Source organism: Lepisma saccharinum, chromosome 25, assembly GCF_977018435.1.
Source record: "Lepisma saccharinum chromosome 25, izLepSacc3.1, whole genome shotgun sequence".
Taxonomy (NCBI): Eukaryota; Metazoa; Arthropoda; class Insecta; order Zygentoma; family Lepismatidae; genus Lepisma; species Lepisma saccharinum.
Window position 1 is genome coordinate 18,487,898 of NC_139253.1, and position 17,173 is coordinate 18,505,070.

Below are 17,173 nucleotides of genomic sequence, written 5' to 3' on the forward strand. Positions count from 1 at the left end.
AAAAATGGGCAATCTCGCATTTTTTTATATCAATCAAGCTGTGATATTTTAGATTTCTTCCGTTAGTTTTCTGATAATAGTTTTCACAGCTTTACATAGCATTTAGGCATGATTTCAGTTGACAAGAACAAAATAATCTTATTTCAAAACATAGAGCAAAAAGAAATCCAGCGCGCTTTAGTTAAAACTCCCTTACATTGGAAGCCTGGAGAGAACAAAACAGGGGTTCCTTCGTAACACGATTTCTTGAAAACCATTTTACACATTTGAATCAACTTTGTGATAAATTGATTAGAAAGGATGAATCTTAACAGTAAAAGTTGTAACTTTTCCCTTGCTACTATATTTTAGAAGATATTCGTTGTCAAATTTCTCAATATTTGCATAAGGAACCAGCCTTTTCCGTGCCGAGTGTTTCGATGATGACGTCATGCATCCACGGACAACTGCTCATACGATCTGCGCCGCCGAACGAGCACCCCCTGGGAAGAATTGTAATATCCGGCACAGAGGTTGCATCCAGTTCAGAAACTTCATTGAGCACAGAACATCCTACTTTTGTTTGTTGGGACATTCAATTCAGTATTCGCATTAAAACATGGGGGAAAAAAAACGGCATCAGAACTGATGGCACCTATTCATTTCATTGTAATAGAATTGTTTTGCAACATGGAGACAATTCCATATCTTATATGGGGAGGGGGAACCTTTCCTTTCTTATGCTGCTTCCGCTGACCGATCTGACTGTGGTGCTGATTACGGTCTGTTGTTGTAACCGGTTAGGCACGTTGTCGCTGATTTGAAGAAAATATCATATGAGAAAATAATTCTTGTAGACTTATCATCACGCGATATCAGAGGTGTCGAAACTCGGTAATATATTCGTTTCTTGCTTGTCATTTCTGCATCCCTGTTCAACTGTTTTTGAACATCTGCAAAAAAAAAATAAGGACTATGCTGAGGGTCTCACTTATTGCACAACACTTGAGCAACTTTGTGTTCTGACGTCACGGAAGTAAAGTTTTTAATTTTAGGCTAGATACCTACGTTGTCAGGTTAGGCTAGCTAGGTTTAGTTCTCTTAGCGTAAATAATAATTTTTCATTGTATTTATGCTAATGCAGCCTAGCCTAACCTCGTAGGAATTTTTCATCTGACGTCTGCACGAAAGGTTGCTAAAGCCTTGTTCAATAAGGAGCCTTTTATTTGTGGACATGGACAAGTTGTAATGCCGGACCACATGCAGTTGCAGCCGGTTTTGCATCTGCAACGCCTACTTTTTGCTTGCCTTACCCTGTCACCTGTTGCTGTTGAACTTGGTAATTTGAAGGGAGAGTGAATACTTTGTCTTTTGTATTCAATAGGTTTTCCTTGTTAGCTTTAATGACTCTATTCCTTTCCAACCAAAGTCCTTCTCTCTAGAAACTGAAATTTGGTAAAACTGTATCAATCACGATGCACGTGGCTACTGAAAAATACTCTTCCATCTCACTTCAATTATTTCCAACCATGTTCTTCTACACTTGTTTAGGTTTAACTATGTTTTTAACAAAATGTAATTGGACGATGTACTTCCTTATATTTTGTTTTACAAATGCCAAAATGGAGTAAACAGCAGCCCTGATAATCTAGCCCAAGCCTTCGCTTATGACAGTCAAAGAGACCTTACCAACTTTTCCACCGCGGCGAAAGTAGTTATTAAAATATGGACTACTTCAGTATCATTGCATACTGTAAAATATTTGTTGCACAAATACTAAGATGCACAAAACTTTGTTCTATTATGAGTGTTCTAAACATTCTCCCTATTGTTTCGTTCATGTTATTCGTAAGGGCCTATTGTATGCCCTCGAGAATGACGTTGATTTTTTAATCGACAAATTTCGATGTTTTACGTAATATGAAGTTTGTTCCAGCATGTAGAAGAGACAAATAACTTGAGATATTTGATTCCAAAGTATGGTCCACGTAAATAAAAACCTGCAATCTTGGGAGTACTTTCGCCGCTTTTTATTAGTAAAATCCGTTTGAATGCACACTAAAATAGCAAAAGAACACGTTGGAAATTGTTATCGGCTCCTAACCTAACAACGTAAAATTATGTAGCTACTGTTGTGGAATGTTGTGTTGGGTGCTATATTCACTTGCACTAAGCCTTTGAACTCTTCTGCTTCCTGTTAAGGTAACATGCAATATCGCCCGAATACCTCTCACTCGTTTATTTCGTTAATTTTAGCATTGATACTTACCTATTCTGCATTGCGGAAGATTCTTTAAGGTGAAGTTATGCCTTTTCCCATAAAATAGTGTCAACTTTTCATATTACGAGTCATTATTTGTCTTCCTTGTTCCGCTTGGTAACAGACAATATGGCGTGCACTCGTCATGGATCATCGCGCATCGTGCTTATGTTTTGTCGATTTGGATTGGGTATGAAATATACCTACTTTCGTGTTCATTATGTCATCACAAACCATTGACGGATAGCCCCAAAAACCATTGATGGATAGCCGCAAAAACTATTCACGATAGCCCCAAGGACCATTACCGGCGAGGTTAGGTTACGTTGGGTTAGGTTAGGTAAGCATAGTTAAAAGGAAAATCTCGTAAAAAAAAAAAGGGCACATTTGGATACACTGGCGAGACCGCGTGACTTTCAACGCTCGTGCCATCTGCAGGTACATAATGGAAACAACAGCATAATGTTGTCGCTTTACAGAAAATGCAAGTTCCTTACATAAAAAGTGATTATTTCTTGTTGTACAGCATTCTATGGTGAATTTTTCAGTTTCCGCGAAAGAAAATACCTCGAAGAACTTCGACAATGCTACAGAAACTGATTTCAGTATGTAGTTTCTCCTGTAAATTTGAAGAAATCCGTTCGGGCGATATCGCATATTTACCAACAGATGTACTTTACATATTTCCGCAAGCTAAAAACAACTGAAAATGTCATAAACCATGCAAAATAATTCACTTTCTGGAGAAGGGTACAGATGGTCAAGGTAGGGTGACCAGATTTTCTGTAACGAAAAACAGGACATCCATGGATGCATAAGGGAAGGGGAGATTTCAGCTATAACTAAAAGATCGCAGGGTCAAGTGCATCCCCCCCCCCCCCCCCAGGTTGGCAAAGAAAAGTCATGTCTCCTGAAATACACAATTCTCTTTAATATTTTCTTCTTGTTGAATCAGTGATATGATTAAATTCATGAGTGAGCAGTCCGTTCACCTTAAATAATGTTCCACAATGCAGAATAGGTAAGTATCGATGCTAAAATTAACGAAATAAACGAGTGAGAGGTGTTCGAGCCTTATCGCATAATTACCCATGACTGGACACTCTCAAAGAACATCCATGCCTAGGCCGGGATTCGACCCCTGAACCCCTGACATCCTAGCATTCAACCACTCTGCCACGGAGGTCTTCCCTTCTTATATATTTATTTCCCTTTTCATTTCTCTTTTTCATTCCTCCTTTTGCTTATCTTTTTAATTTTACAGATTAACCTTCCTATCTCTCTCGTTCTTCCTGTTTTTTTATTGTTTCCATACTTTCTTAACATAAACCATTAATACATTGTGAAATAATATTAAAATATTAATCAATACTGAGAATATATTTGTCTTTTGCCACAGCTGTAGTAATCATCTCATCAATGCATCAAACATGGAAATCCCCAGAATTGGTCTACTTTCAATTTTCAAAGTGCTCCTACATATACTCTGTATCTTGCGTATCATATCATGAACGGACTGCTTTCAATATCTGCTTCTAAGCATTAAATATAAGCTTTATAGTAATAATAAGGTTGTGAGAGATGCGAGCCTGAAAATTTTTAGATCTATAAGTATTTCATTGCAAACTAACAATACTATTTATTTGAATTCACAGAGGTAAAGAATTCGTCTGGATGTTTTGCAGGACGGTATTGAAAAATATGACATATTTGGTTTGGTAACAGTTCCGTATGGGCCCTTTATTTCAGCATTTTTAACATTCATATTTACGTATTCTGCATTGCGAAAGATTCTTCAAGGTTGCATGTTGCTTTTTATACAAAAATAATTTCAATTTTTTAAATTAACAGTAATTATTGTTCTTTCGCTTGCGTAACACACAATATGGCGGGCTCCACTTGAGTTGCATTGTGCATCATCAGTGGGTATGCAGTGTTTCCAACCTTCTTCACAGAAAAATGCCTACTTTTGTGTTAGTCACGTGTGCAAATTGTACACTATGCACAGATTTTTTTTTAAAAAAAAATTTAACTATGCTTGCCTAACCCAACCTAACCGGAAATGGTTCATGGGATATCTGTGAATGTTTTTTGGGGCTAGCCCCACGAACCATTTCCAGTAAGGTTAGGTTAGGCAAGCATAGTTAAGGTGAACATAGTTAAAAATCTTGTTCCAAAACAACAGCCTGGTTGGAAACACTGACAGGGAGTTACATCATCAAACGTACTCAACATCCGGTACACGTAGAGGAAGCAAATAAAAGCAACGTCTGTTGTGCATCTGAGATGTATTTTTCTTGAAAAACCCATGAATTTCCGGTCACATAGATTCCACAATGAAAGAAAACACCTCCACAAACTGTCAACATGCTACAGAAACTAATTTTCGTAAGTAGTTTCTTCTGTAAAAATGAAGAAATATGTTGTGACCATACAGAACTGTTACCTTTGTTTTTTTGGATTAGCATTGCAGACCGCAGGACATGACCCTTAAAAAAGAACTGTACTGCGAAAATCAGGATGCCGGTTCACCCTAGGTCAAGGGTACCAACTTTTGTATCCACATCCCTACAGGGCCTGCCCAACAAATTTTTGTCATTTTATTATACAGGATATGATTAGAGATTACACAGTTCAGAATTATATCTTCCTCCACTAACCTGTTGTTTCATCTATTTTAGGTACAAATTTGTTAAGATTTGTTTTTCAAAAGCTCCTAATTTGCATTCTTGTTTCAGCGTAAGAGATCATGTTTCACATCCATGCAGATCAACTAGCAAAATTACTGTTTGTATATATTTAAATCTTTAGATTTGTTGATATTGAAATGATAAATGATTCTGAATAGATAAGTAAACCACATTATCTGAAATAGGTCTGCTTTTATTTTCCTCTTAAAAATATTTTTAATTTAATATCCAGTTTCAGTTAATATAACTCCTAAATATTTGAATTGAGAAACAGATTCAAACAGATTTGTGTATGTAATTAGGTTTTTTATATACCACTACCACTTGGTCTTATCTTGCAAGGATGCATAATTTTCCCTGTGCTAACTTCTAAACTTATCTCCTGTACTAATTGTAAAAGTATTTTGGTAAAAGTTTACTAAACGTCGGACACCTATAACGTCTGAGTTTCGTCAATTTTTGACATTCGTACTTACCTATCTGCTTCGCGGAACATTCCGTGAATGGTTTTTGGGGCTATCCATCCCGGAATCGGTGCGAAATTTAAACAAAAAAATTATTTTCGTTTGAAATTTTTGATTCAAATTCCCCACCGATTCCGGGCTCCGCCCCTGGGGTAATTGACTTACCGCCCCCAACCGCTAACGCGGCTCCGCTCCGGCTCCCTGGCTTTTTCTATGGACTCGCTGTTAAAGGCACGTTAGAAATTGGCCAGAGTCACGAGCCCCAAACTTTTAAATTTGAAGAAATCAGTTTCCAGGATACGGAAAATGTACCTGAATTTCACATAAAATACCTTCCCGATGTTAGAAAATACTACAGGAACTTATTACGGTAAGTAGTTTTTTCTGTAGAAATGAAGAAATCTGTCTGACGGATAGTAAACAAGTACCGAATTGGCATCTGGCACAGAATACAATTTGTGATAACTTCTAAAGTTACCTAACTCTTCACTCTTGTTTAATGTTCCATTAGCATTCTCAAATAATAGAGGTATGTGCAATCATGGATCTTCTGGGCTTCCATGGCAAGATAGTGGGATTGTTACAACCCAGAAGTGTCCAAGACTGTACCATGTTCTTTATGTTGCAAGTAACATGTGGAATCCTTCCAATTGTGTAAGCCATGTTATGTTTAGCTACATACTAAAAGAGTGTTGAGCTTGAAAGGTATTGGAGGTACATTTCAGAATAGATTTTCCAGTCTTTGTTAACCTCTGTGCATGAAATGTATATACATAAGCAAACCTAATAGCTATCATTGGTACCGTTGACCCTCTGTATCCCTGGTAGAAAGTGAAAATTTTTGCATGCTTTATGAAGATGATGTTTATAAATGCTTTCTGTTGATTTTAGTGTGTGAAGATGTGATGAAGTAATGTACCTCTGTTACGTTAGCCTGAAGGCTTTTACTTGTGTGAACCATATTTTGGAATCAACTATTTTGGTTATTTGTAGTTTTCACTCCTTGAAACCTATTTTATATTACATGAGACATCAAAAATCTATCAATTAAAATAAAATGTTGAAGTAACTCTCTTCAGGGTACAGTCGGTCATGGGCCCTGCTAGAAGAGAGAGAGAGGTTTGTTTACAAAATTTGTAAGAATACAACCTATGCAATGCATCATTCTTGTCAAACAAACTCCATAGTTTAGGTGCATGGCTTTATTGGGGTTAGATGCATTTCGAAACAAAGTTTTTGCACAGTGGGATTGTAAACACTTTAATGGTAATTTTCACATTTCACCACTTGTCACTCCATTGTAACTGAAAAAACTTTTGTTTTATTATATAACGAGATTTCAATAATTTTTAGAGGTTTTCAACCTGACGACCAGCACTAAAAATTGTTGAATATAACGGGTGGCGCAGAGAAACTGCAAAATTTCAATTGACATAAAATGCACGAATAATCACAGGAAAAAAACACATTTAATGATGGATATGCATGTACATAGTATATGCCATTAACTATGACATTTACATGTCATTTTACATGTCACTTTACTTCTTAAAGATTACACCAGAAAGATGTGTTCCATCTGGGTGTACACATTCTGAAAGTCTGCTGTAGAAACTCTGGAATGCCCGCTGTATCATGTCTCAAGGAATATCTGTGATTTCTGCAACGGTTGCAGGACGTGTGCTGTACACTTTACGTTTGAGATGTCCCCACAGAAAGAAATCGCACACTGAGATCAGGGGATCTCGGAGGCCATGAAATGTCACAGTAACGTGAAATGATTCGCCTTCCAAACAATTTGCGAATCACCTCCATCGACTGTCTAGCAGTATGTGACGTGGCTCCGTCCTGCTGAAACTACATGTTGTCGGTGTCAAGATGTGCGTCGTGCAACTTCAGTGCAAAGAATGTTTCACAAGGATAGCAACATATCGATCTGATGTCACTGTTGTTGCAATGCCTTCCTCACTTTCAAAAAAATAAGGGCGAAAAACACCATGACTTGACACTGCACACCATACTGTAACCTTGGTGCTATGTAATGGATGCTCCTGAAGCTGACAAGGATTTTCCTGTGACCAGTAACGGAAATTCTGTTTGTTAACATAGCCACTAAGGTGGAAATGGGCTTCTTCAGACATCCGCAAATTGTTAAGGAAATTGGCGTCCTCGTTAACCTTAGCCAACACCAATTCACAAAACTTCTTATGCAACACAGGGTCTCCAGGATGTAATTGCTGCACAATGTGTAACTTACAGGGGTGCAACTTCATTTCATGCAGTATTCTTTGTACGCTTCTTCAACTACACTGTAGGGCTGATGCATGTTGTCGAACGAAGCGGTGAGGGTTCCTCTGAATGGCAACTTGAACTTCTTCAATATTCTCTGGTATACGTACTGTTCTAACTCTACCTGGGGGCTTCGTCTTCAACACTGAACCGTTTCTTTGAAATTACGCACCCATGTTGTAATCGCACGAGCAAGACGTCCTAGCTGGTAATGCTGCCGAAATACTCTTTGTGCTGCAGTCACACTATCACTGTTCTTAGAAGCTTGCACAGTGAAAGCACGCTCCAAACCATTCAATGCTGCATCATTACTAAATGGCAAAGCCTCCTCAATGATGTCGCATCAGTCCCGAACAAATGCTGGTGCTGCATTCTTGCCAATTCCACATTCAAATTTTGCTGTTTCTCTGTGCCACCCTGTATTTAGTTTTTTCTAGCAGAAAATGTTGAAATAGTGTGTGTGACCTTATTGTATAATGGTCTGAAATCTTGACAAAATGCCATAATGTACACATTTTGTTTGTCATCACTACAAAACAAAGTTTAGTGTTTTCAGTGCACTTTTAATCATAGATAGGCTAATTGAGACTGGAAATACAGGGTCCTATTCATTAGTGTGCCCTGGTTGGAGATCTAACCCAGAGACATTTGATTACAAGGCAAAGCCCTTATGAAAGACTTGGAAAATAAGTAATATTTTCTTAAAAAACATCAGCCATATTGTAGAAGTAATAGATGACTATTTATTTCGCTAACCAGGTCCAAGCATCGGACTCCCATGACCAGAATCTAATGAGTTGGCATCTATTTTGCGAAAATGGCTGTGAACCATATAGGAAAGCTATGGATCTCTTGTACTAAAATGCCTTCAAATGTGAGCAGACATGTTCAAGTCGTGACCAGAAAGATAACAGATTGCTCTTCTGAGAGATGCATCTTCTTAAAGCAAACTTCAGTATCTGGGTGAGTGTATATAGTGTTTGCATATGGTGGAAAATTCAACTTGTTCATTACAAACTCATTTGCTATACTTATCTTTGGTAACAGTTTCATACATTGGAGACACATTTCTTCATTTTTACAGAAGAAACTACTTACGGAAATGAGTTTCTCTAAGGTTTCAAATGTTAGTCTAGGTATTTTCTTTCATCGTGGAATCTATTTGACCGGGAAATCATGTATTTTTCAATATAAATATCTCACCGACGCACAAGTGCCATTGCTTTCCTACGTGAACCGGAAGCTCCATACAATGGATGATGTAACCCCCTGTCAGTGTTTCCAACCCCCCTTTTTTAACTATGCTTGCCTAACCTAACCTAACCTTACCTTATCGGGACGGTTCGTGGGGCTATCCGTCAGCTACCCGTGCATAATGTACAATTTCCACATGTGACGAACACGATAGTAGATATTTTTCGGTTGGAAGAAGGTTGGAAACACTGATATTCGAAAACAAAGGAAGCTATATAATTCGCAAAGTAAGCGATATCGCACGGTTATGTGCGTTCGGTAGCACTTAGAAAAATGCATTATTTTAGTAGAAAAAGTGTTTGTTTTCGTGTAAAAAGCATAATGGCACCTTGAACTATGTTCCGCAATACACAATTGGTAAGTACAAGCCATGCAAAACACAAAATATCAGATTTTAATGTGTCTCCGATCTATGAAACTGGTACCCTTATCTTTATGTAGTTTGTTACAATTTTGCGTATTTTTTTTATATTTTACATGGGAGATGCTTAGTTTTTTGTTCTTCGTGTTCACAAAGGAAGTTAACAAAAATGTGCATTTTTAAACTTGATTTTTTTGTGTGGGAAGTTTTAATGTTTTGTTGTGCTTTTCTTTGTATTACTTTTAAGTGTTTTTACATCATGGTCAGTGCTGGATATACAAATCTTGCCACCCCTCCCCCACCCCCTGCAAAATATTACCTAAGGCCCCATCTACCTACCTACCTTTACATACACATATATATTGTATGTGTGTGTAATTCTTGATCTCATTCATAATTAGGAGAAGAGAGATGTGGATGCCAACGAGGCAGTGACCACTGAAATTAATAGAACAAAAAAGAAGAAAACAAGTTTCGTGGATAAAATGAGTACTAGTTTCTCGGTAATTATCTTCTTGATCTCATGTTGGCAAAGTCAGTCACATGTAAAAGCCTAGAGGGTGATTGAAAAGTCTCTTAATACTTAATACCCCCTATAAAAAGTAAAGGAGTTAGGATGGGTACAATTGGTCATGATATAAACAGGTTATGCTTAGGGGGAACCACAGTGGTGTGTTCCAAACGAACGTCCGCCATATTTAATTGAACTCAAAATTTTTAAATTGGAAGGGGATGATGTGATATACAGGGTGTTTCTAAAGGTCGTTTACAACGCTTGGGAGGTGATTCCCCTCACGAAAACAAGCAAAAAGTGTGAGTTCCATTTTTACGACTGAGGCTTCGTTTCCGAGATAGGAGCCTCGCAAAAGGTGACAAAGTGAACGTCACACCTAACTGGGACGAATACTATCACAGATAGAGAGGCGGTTCCAAGGGAATCATAAAGGAATCGTATGTGCTCAGTCCGGAAGTCACTATGAAAAGTTCACTGCACGCATGCGCAATGGAGTCCTCAAAGGAATTGGGGATTTCCAGCAAGAACAATGCATGGAAAGGGTATGTAACGCAGCAAGAGGGACCGTGACAATGAGAAATGCGTTAAAGACAACACATCCCGACCTCAAACATCAAAACATGAGCACGGAACACAAAATCCGAAAAGTTGAGCACGGTTGCATACCCCAGTTACACGCGAGGAATAAACGAATCATGTCATGTGGCATACGAGAGACACATTACTCCACCAGGATTAACGAAAGAAAAACACAATATCAGATGATTGCGACAACGTGTATTTTTACACGCGACAACTACGCAATATCCCCTCCCCCCACACAACAAGCAACAAATGCTACAATCTCTTACGCACAGACAGTGCGTGTCACTGTACACCAACTGAAGGTGTCACTTTCACCACACAAAGGGGGTGGGGAGCAATACCAAGAGTGTTAGCACGCGATCACTGTGACGTAAAAGAGACCAGTTTTGGAAGCTCTGCGCAGGCAAGTCTGGCTCTCGTAGTCTACGTTTGACTGCTGTACCCGCGAGAGGAGCTCGAATGGTTGGTTCTCTCCGGCAGTCATCCCAGTCGTGTTGCAGGTTCTGGGATATGATGAGCAGTTCGCTCTAGGTTGTCATACGCATTGAAGAGTACTAGTATGTTGTATTGAAAGAAGTTGACATGGTGGAGTGGGCAAGTCAAGTATCGCAACAATTGGTCTGTGGTGTTCGTATGGTGATACGGCCAATTTGTGCAGTGTGCCAGTGTTAAACACGAACGATACTTTGCAGTTCCACCTCCTTATGACACAGATGGCTGCGTATACCACCCAGCATCTAGCAGACATACATCTCATGTATGGGGAGGTACGTGGTAATAGCCGTGAGGCAAGGCATCTTTATGGAGAACGCTTTCCACATAGACGTTTGCCGTCTCACGCCTTCTTTCAGGTAGTGGACAGTCGACTGCGTGAAACAGCGTCAGGGAGGGGATATTGCGTAGTTGTCGCGTGTAAAAATACACGTTGTCGCAATCATCTGATAATGTGTTTTTCTTTCCCTCCTCCTGGTGGAGTAATGTGTGTCTCGTATGCCACATGACATGATCCGTTTATTCCTCGCGTGTAACTGGGGTATGCAACCGTGCTCAACTTTTCGGATTTTGTGTTCCGTGCTCATGTTTTGATATTTGAGGTCGGGATGTGTTGTCTTTAACACATTTCTCATTGTCACGGTCCCTCTTGCTGCGTTACATACCCTTTCCATGCATTGTTCTTGCTGGAAATCCAAAATTCCTTTGAGGACTCCATTGCGCATGCGTGCAGTGAACTTTTCATAGTGACTTCCGGACTGAGCACATACGATTCCTTTATGATTCCCTTGGAACCGCCTCTCTATCTGTGATAGTATTCGTCCCAGTTAGGTGTGACGTTCACTTTGTCACCTTTTGCGAGGCTCCTATCTCGGAAACGAAGCCTCAGTCGTAAAAATGGAACTCACACTTTTTGCTTGTTTTCGTGAGGGGAATCACCTCCCAAGCGTTGTAAACGACCTTTAGAAACACCCTATATATATATATATATATATGACACTCTTTTCTCACACCTGGAGCCCGGCCGAGTGGTTAGCACATCGCACTGCGATGCCAAGGGTCCCGGGTTCGAATCCTGGTCGGGTTTGGTTGTTTGTGAATGTCCATTCATCAATTTCATCATTTCATCACTCATCCCCATCTTCGCAAATTAGCCAAGATGCACAAAACGCGAAGTAAAATAAACTAAATCAATCAATCAATCTCACACCTGGAAAATGAGACATTTGTTACAATCATGCAGTTGTAACTTTTTCCTGATTAAAGATATTGAAGAAACCTTCACCACTGCATTTCTCATGAAATTCTAGCCTGATTTGATTCTAGTCTGACTGCAACGCAGGATATCCTGGGTGGGTGATCTAAGGTTGGAATTTTTTGTCCCTGCATAAAGTGGTTCTAGGGCCAGCCCAGCCTCAAATCAAATGGTACCCGAGGATGGGGATGGGGGGTAAAGGTGCCCGCTGCGTGGGGCCCCTCATACCCTAAATGTGCTTTCATGGCATGGTGCTATATGCACAGGGAACTTTAACTTTACCTTTACATGTTTCTGTGCCCCTAGATAACTAAGTTTATTTTTTAGATACGCATATACAAACCCTCTACTATGTCAAGGGCTGAGGGCCCCCTAAAGGCCTAATTGTCTCCAGACCCCCCTTCCCTCAGGATTTTGCGGCTTGTAGATCCGGCACTGACTTTACCTTTACCTGTATATCAGTGGCGTATACCGAGTCGAAGATCTGGGCAATCTCACTATGTTACGTGGTCCTAGGCTATGAATAGAAATAAGTTTACCAATTCCTAAGAAATCAGGTTTCTAACTCATAAGAAATCAGGTTGCCAACTCTAGGATTGATTGATTGATTGATTTGTTGTTTTAAGTCCACTTTATGCACAGTAAGGCTAATCGGGACGACCTACAGCTTAAAGTGGGATCCGAACCACTATGTGCCTCCACCAGGTATTGAACGTGGGACCCCTTGATTACAAAGCAACGACGCTACCACTGCACCATCAGGAGACCCACCAACTCATAGCAAATCAGGTTACCAACTCATAGAAAATCAGGTTGCCAACTCATAGAAAATCAGGTAGCAAACTCATAGAAAATCAGGTTGCCAACTCATAGGAAATCAGGTAGCCAACTCATAAGAAAATCAGGTTGCCAACTCATAGGAAATCAGGCTACAAACTCACAAGAAATCAGATTGCCAACACCAGAATCACCATCGTCATTTAACTTATATGAATGATAATAATAATAATCCTTTGCGCAACAGCCCTGAAGGGCCTTGGCTTTCCTACCGACTGCCGGTCTCCCTCCCACGCTTTCCTTCGTCACCTCTAAGCGTGGAGATCTACAACCAGTACTGGAATAGTCGGGGTTTCAGCCCGACGTATCCCCAGCCGTTATAGTAGGTTTCCGGGACCGGATTACGCTTACTCATTCGAAGCTCCCCAATTTCCTCACGATGGTGGGTTGCCACCGGCCCTATACGTAGGCCAAATAAATTCCGAACAGAGCCGGATTCGAAACTACGCCGTCCTGCAGCGAACGATCTCAAGACGAGTGAACGCCTTAACCTGCTCGGCTACGGAGGAGGACTTATATGAATAATATTATTTACAATTTCTGATCAATTATCCTCCTGTATTTTATTCTGTAGACTTCAGGCTTTGCAGATATCCTAGCTAGCATAGAATATACGCTTCGCTGTATATATTGTATTTATTTCTGTACCCCTGAGTACCTACATTTATGTTTTACATACCCATGTCAATGGCTGACGGCCCCCTAAAGGCTTACTTGTCTCTGTGCATAAAGTGGACTTAAAACAACAATTCAGTTCAATTCAATTCTTAGAATATATGGTTCCCAAAACTTGTAGTTTTTTTGTGAGAAGACACACAATATAAACTTCATGAGTAAAATTTCCCTCTTTCTTTTCTTGAATGAGGTGTGTAAAAGTTAATAACAAAATACAATAACTAGCACTAGTATGAAATGTAAGAAAATAATGGATAACAGTTGTGTTGGATCGTGATAACGATGATAATAAAAGTAAATTTGGAATAAAATTGGCCAACCCACGTGGTGAAATGGTTTACACATCACGCGAAGTAAAGTAAAGCAAATCAAAAAAGAAATAAAGTTGGTTTATTTTTATTAACTTCCAATAGTATTATTGTAAAATAACAATTATAACTGTGCTAATAATAATAATTATTATTATTATTATTTGTACTAAGCATTTTTTATTAATGGCCTCCTCTTCCCCTTCTCCTTATGAGAATTTCTGGCGATGTCCATACAAGTCTGCTATTCATATTCTTAATGGTACAGGTATATTGTACAGGAGGATGCACAAAAATTGCTCAGCAAATTGTCCATGACTATTTTAATTAATTTTACTTTTGCATCCTCCGTGTTTTTAAGAACTGGATTTTTACGTTTGCGCTGCAGAAGTTGCCAGCAGCTTGTTTGGCATTTTGTTTCAATTCTTGAAGCTCTCGTTGCGTAAAGCAAAACAGAATGAATATGGTGATGGACAATTTTCTTGGTAATATTTATGCATTCCATTGGATAATATATTAGATATAAGATGTACTGTATTATCGAATGGTAATAAGCGTTTTGTTGGAAATCCTCTAATCTTCATGAAAAAAAATGTTGCGGATACTTGTAATATATATGCTTTGAAATAATTAAACTAATTATATTAAATAGTATTCCTTTGTATTTCTCACTGGTGGTTATAGTCCATTAAGTAAGTTTATATATATATCACATTTAAATATATAATTTCACTACTGTTTACACTCTGAAGTTCTTAATTTTTTCAGCCATTTCATATTGATAAAATTACTCAAATTTCTTTGTTTATGGAAATTTAATTCCTTGAAGATTTAATACTTTGTGTGTCTAATCACGATTATACTTTTCTCCAACAGAAAATTTCAAATAGTTCCAAATCTTCCAAATTTTTTACAAGCAAGACCTTTCAGTCAAATAGCAGAAATGCAGTCTACCTCTGGTAAGCAGTCAAAAATAATTTATTTTATACTTAAAGTTTTACATACAGTACTGTAAGAGCATTTTACACAGACTGTAATGAGCATGTGAAAATCAGAACAAGATGGCATTGCAGGAAAATTACGCATATCTGCAATTGCAGATTCCTTTGTTACAGTACAGCAAAACTAAAGAAAAAAGAGAGTTAATTTTATTACTATTGCTTCATTGTTTTTCATTCTCATTTATCCCTTGTCAGTGTGATTTCAGTATTGAAAGAGAGATTGCCATGACCATACATGAACACACAATAAATAATGCTTTGATGAGACAGGTGTTTGTTTCAACCTATCATGTTTCCCACACTAGTGATCACTCAACATTTTTGGTGCCAGTGAGAAACTAGAAAAAAGTAATCTGCTAGGTAGCGAGGAGCAAATGGAAGCCAGTAGAGAGGTGCTCACGTAACCGCTGTTGCCACATTGTGGTCTAACTCCCACACGTTTTGATTGTCTTGTTGAAGAAGCTTGTTTTATAAGCTTGGTGCTGATTAGTGTGGTGTTGAATTTGTGCATACCCGCATATCTTGCGTGCAACCTGTCCTCGTCTTCCTCCAATGCAGGGTTCACTCTGTGTACAGTGGCAACGCCGTGTGGTTTCTGCTAGAAATGCCAACGATCGGCAAGCATGGGAACTGTGACAGGATGTACCAAATGCAGTTTAATGTGGAATCTGTATCACTGTACAGTGATCAAACATGGGATCCCTTAATTACAAGGTGTCTGTGTTACCAACAGAGAAATATGACACTTTTACCTTACAATTTAATTTTATTGGGACTTTATATTTCGAGAAAAAATAACTCAATTAAAATTTAATAATACACCATCAATTCAATCTTTGTTGAATCTGTAATTTACGGACAGGACTGGCCCTAGACAATAGTTTAGAAACTTTTATTAGCCCCATGTAATTCTTGGTTTTAACCTTCAACATGTTTCTCTTAGGTAACTGCTTGAAAGAAGTTTGTAAATTAATTGTAATAATCTTTATATTGGGAATAATAGGACATCTGTGTTTCAGATTAAGGAACAAGAATCTGATTTTTTTCCAGACCTCTGGCTAAATGTTTCTAAACTATTATTTTTTTTTCCTGTGGTTTATTTTTTCATTTATGATGTGTCATTTGCATGATGTCCATTATATTTAATAACAAAAATGGCTGTGTTCAATATGAAAATATTATTATACCTATCAAAATTGCTATTTTAAGTGCATTCTCTATCATAATTCTCTTACTTTTCATTGTATTTTGATGCTGTACTGAAATTACATTGTTTCATGTAAAATAATATTTTCACTTCATAATTTCATTCTTTGGCCGAATCCATCTCCAGACAGGCAGAGGGGTAGGAATCACAGTCTCTGATTTTCCTGAAAGTTACTCCACCCTGACCTGGACATTTGTGACATTCTTGTAATAAGCATGATTCTCTCTCCATAGGACACAACTAATGATAACACCTTACTCACAAGGCTGTCCGAACAATAATTTTCTTGCAGCAGGTTTTTCCATGTCCCTTCCCTGTTATATATGCTAGGCCAAACATGATTACGAAAATACATGGTTTCTTGAAATTTCCAGACAGTTTAGAAGGTTCTGTTGCATTCTGGAAGTTTCCAGACAGCTCTAGAAGGTTCTGTTACATTCTGGAAGGTTCCAGATTGTTCCAGAACATTTCCATGGTTCCAAATTCATTAAAAATTCGAGAAGCAAATTGGCATGCTCTCCTTTTCAGGATATGTAGTACCCTTAGATATACAACTGTAATATTTTTAAAATTTTTGAGATAAACGATTTTTTTAAAAAAATGCTTATTTTTTTATTTGCTGTTCCAATGTTGTTTTGGAGAAATTTTTTGTTTATAATATGTAGAAGCACAAATACTTCAAAACAAAAAAAGATTCATCCATTTATCTCTATTAGTTGAAAAGATATTGCTATTTTAAAAAATTGACATGCACAATGGCTACCGCATGGTCAACTTTCATCAGCTATATCTTGAGTGAAAATTTAAAAAAGATAAAAGATAGGTATTTCTCAGATTCTGTCACAGTTTCAGATATTAAAATTTCAGGAAAATCAGAGATGACGATTTCCCCATTTTTATTTTCACTGCCTGTCTGGAGATGGGTTTAGCTCTTTAAACAAACAGTTCATATTAACTATTTTTGATTGAAATGGTTGAACACAATTTTTATATAGTTCTTTG

General features: G+C 38.2%; 1 protein-coding gene across 1 annotated transcript in view; it reads left to right on the forward strand.

Moving 5' to 3' along the window:
- The first annotated feature begins 1,237 nt into the window (after positions 1-1,237).
- The window catches only part of LOC145978853 (2-aminoethylphosphonate--pyruvate transaminase-like), a 64,314-nt gene continuing 48,378 nt past the window's right edge, over positions 1,238-17,173 (forward strand). The window contains exons 1-3 of the mRNA XM_083111737.1: positions 1,238-1,318; positions 8,442-8,645; positions 14,840-14,922. Coding sequence (XP_082967863.1) covers positions 8,500-8,645; positions 14,840-14,922 — 229 coding nt within the window. The 5' untranslated portion in view covers positions 1,238-1,318; positions 8,442-8,499. The remainder of the gene's footprint in view (positions 1,319-8,441; positions 8,646-14,839; positions 14,923-17,173) is intronic.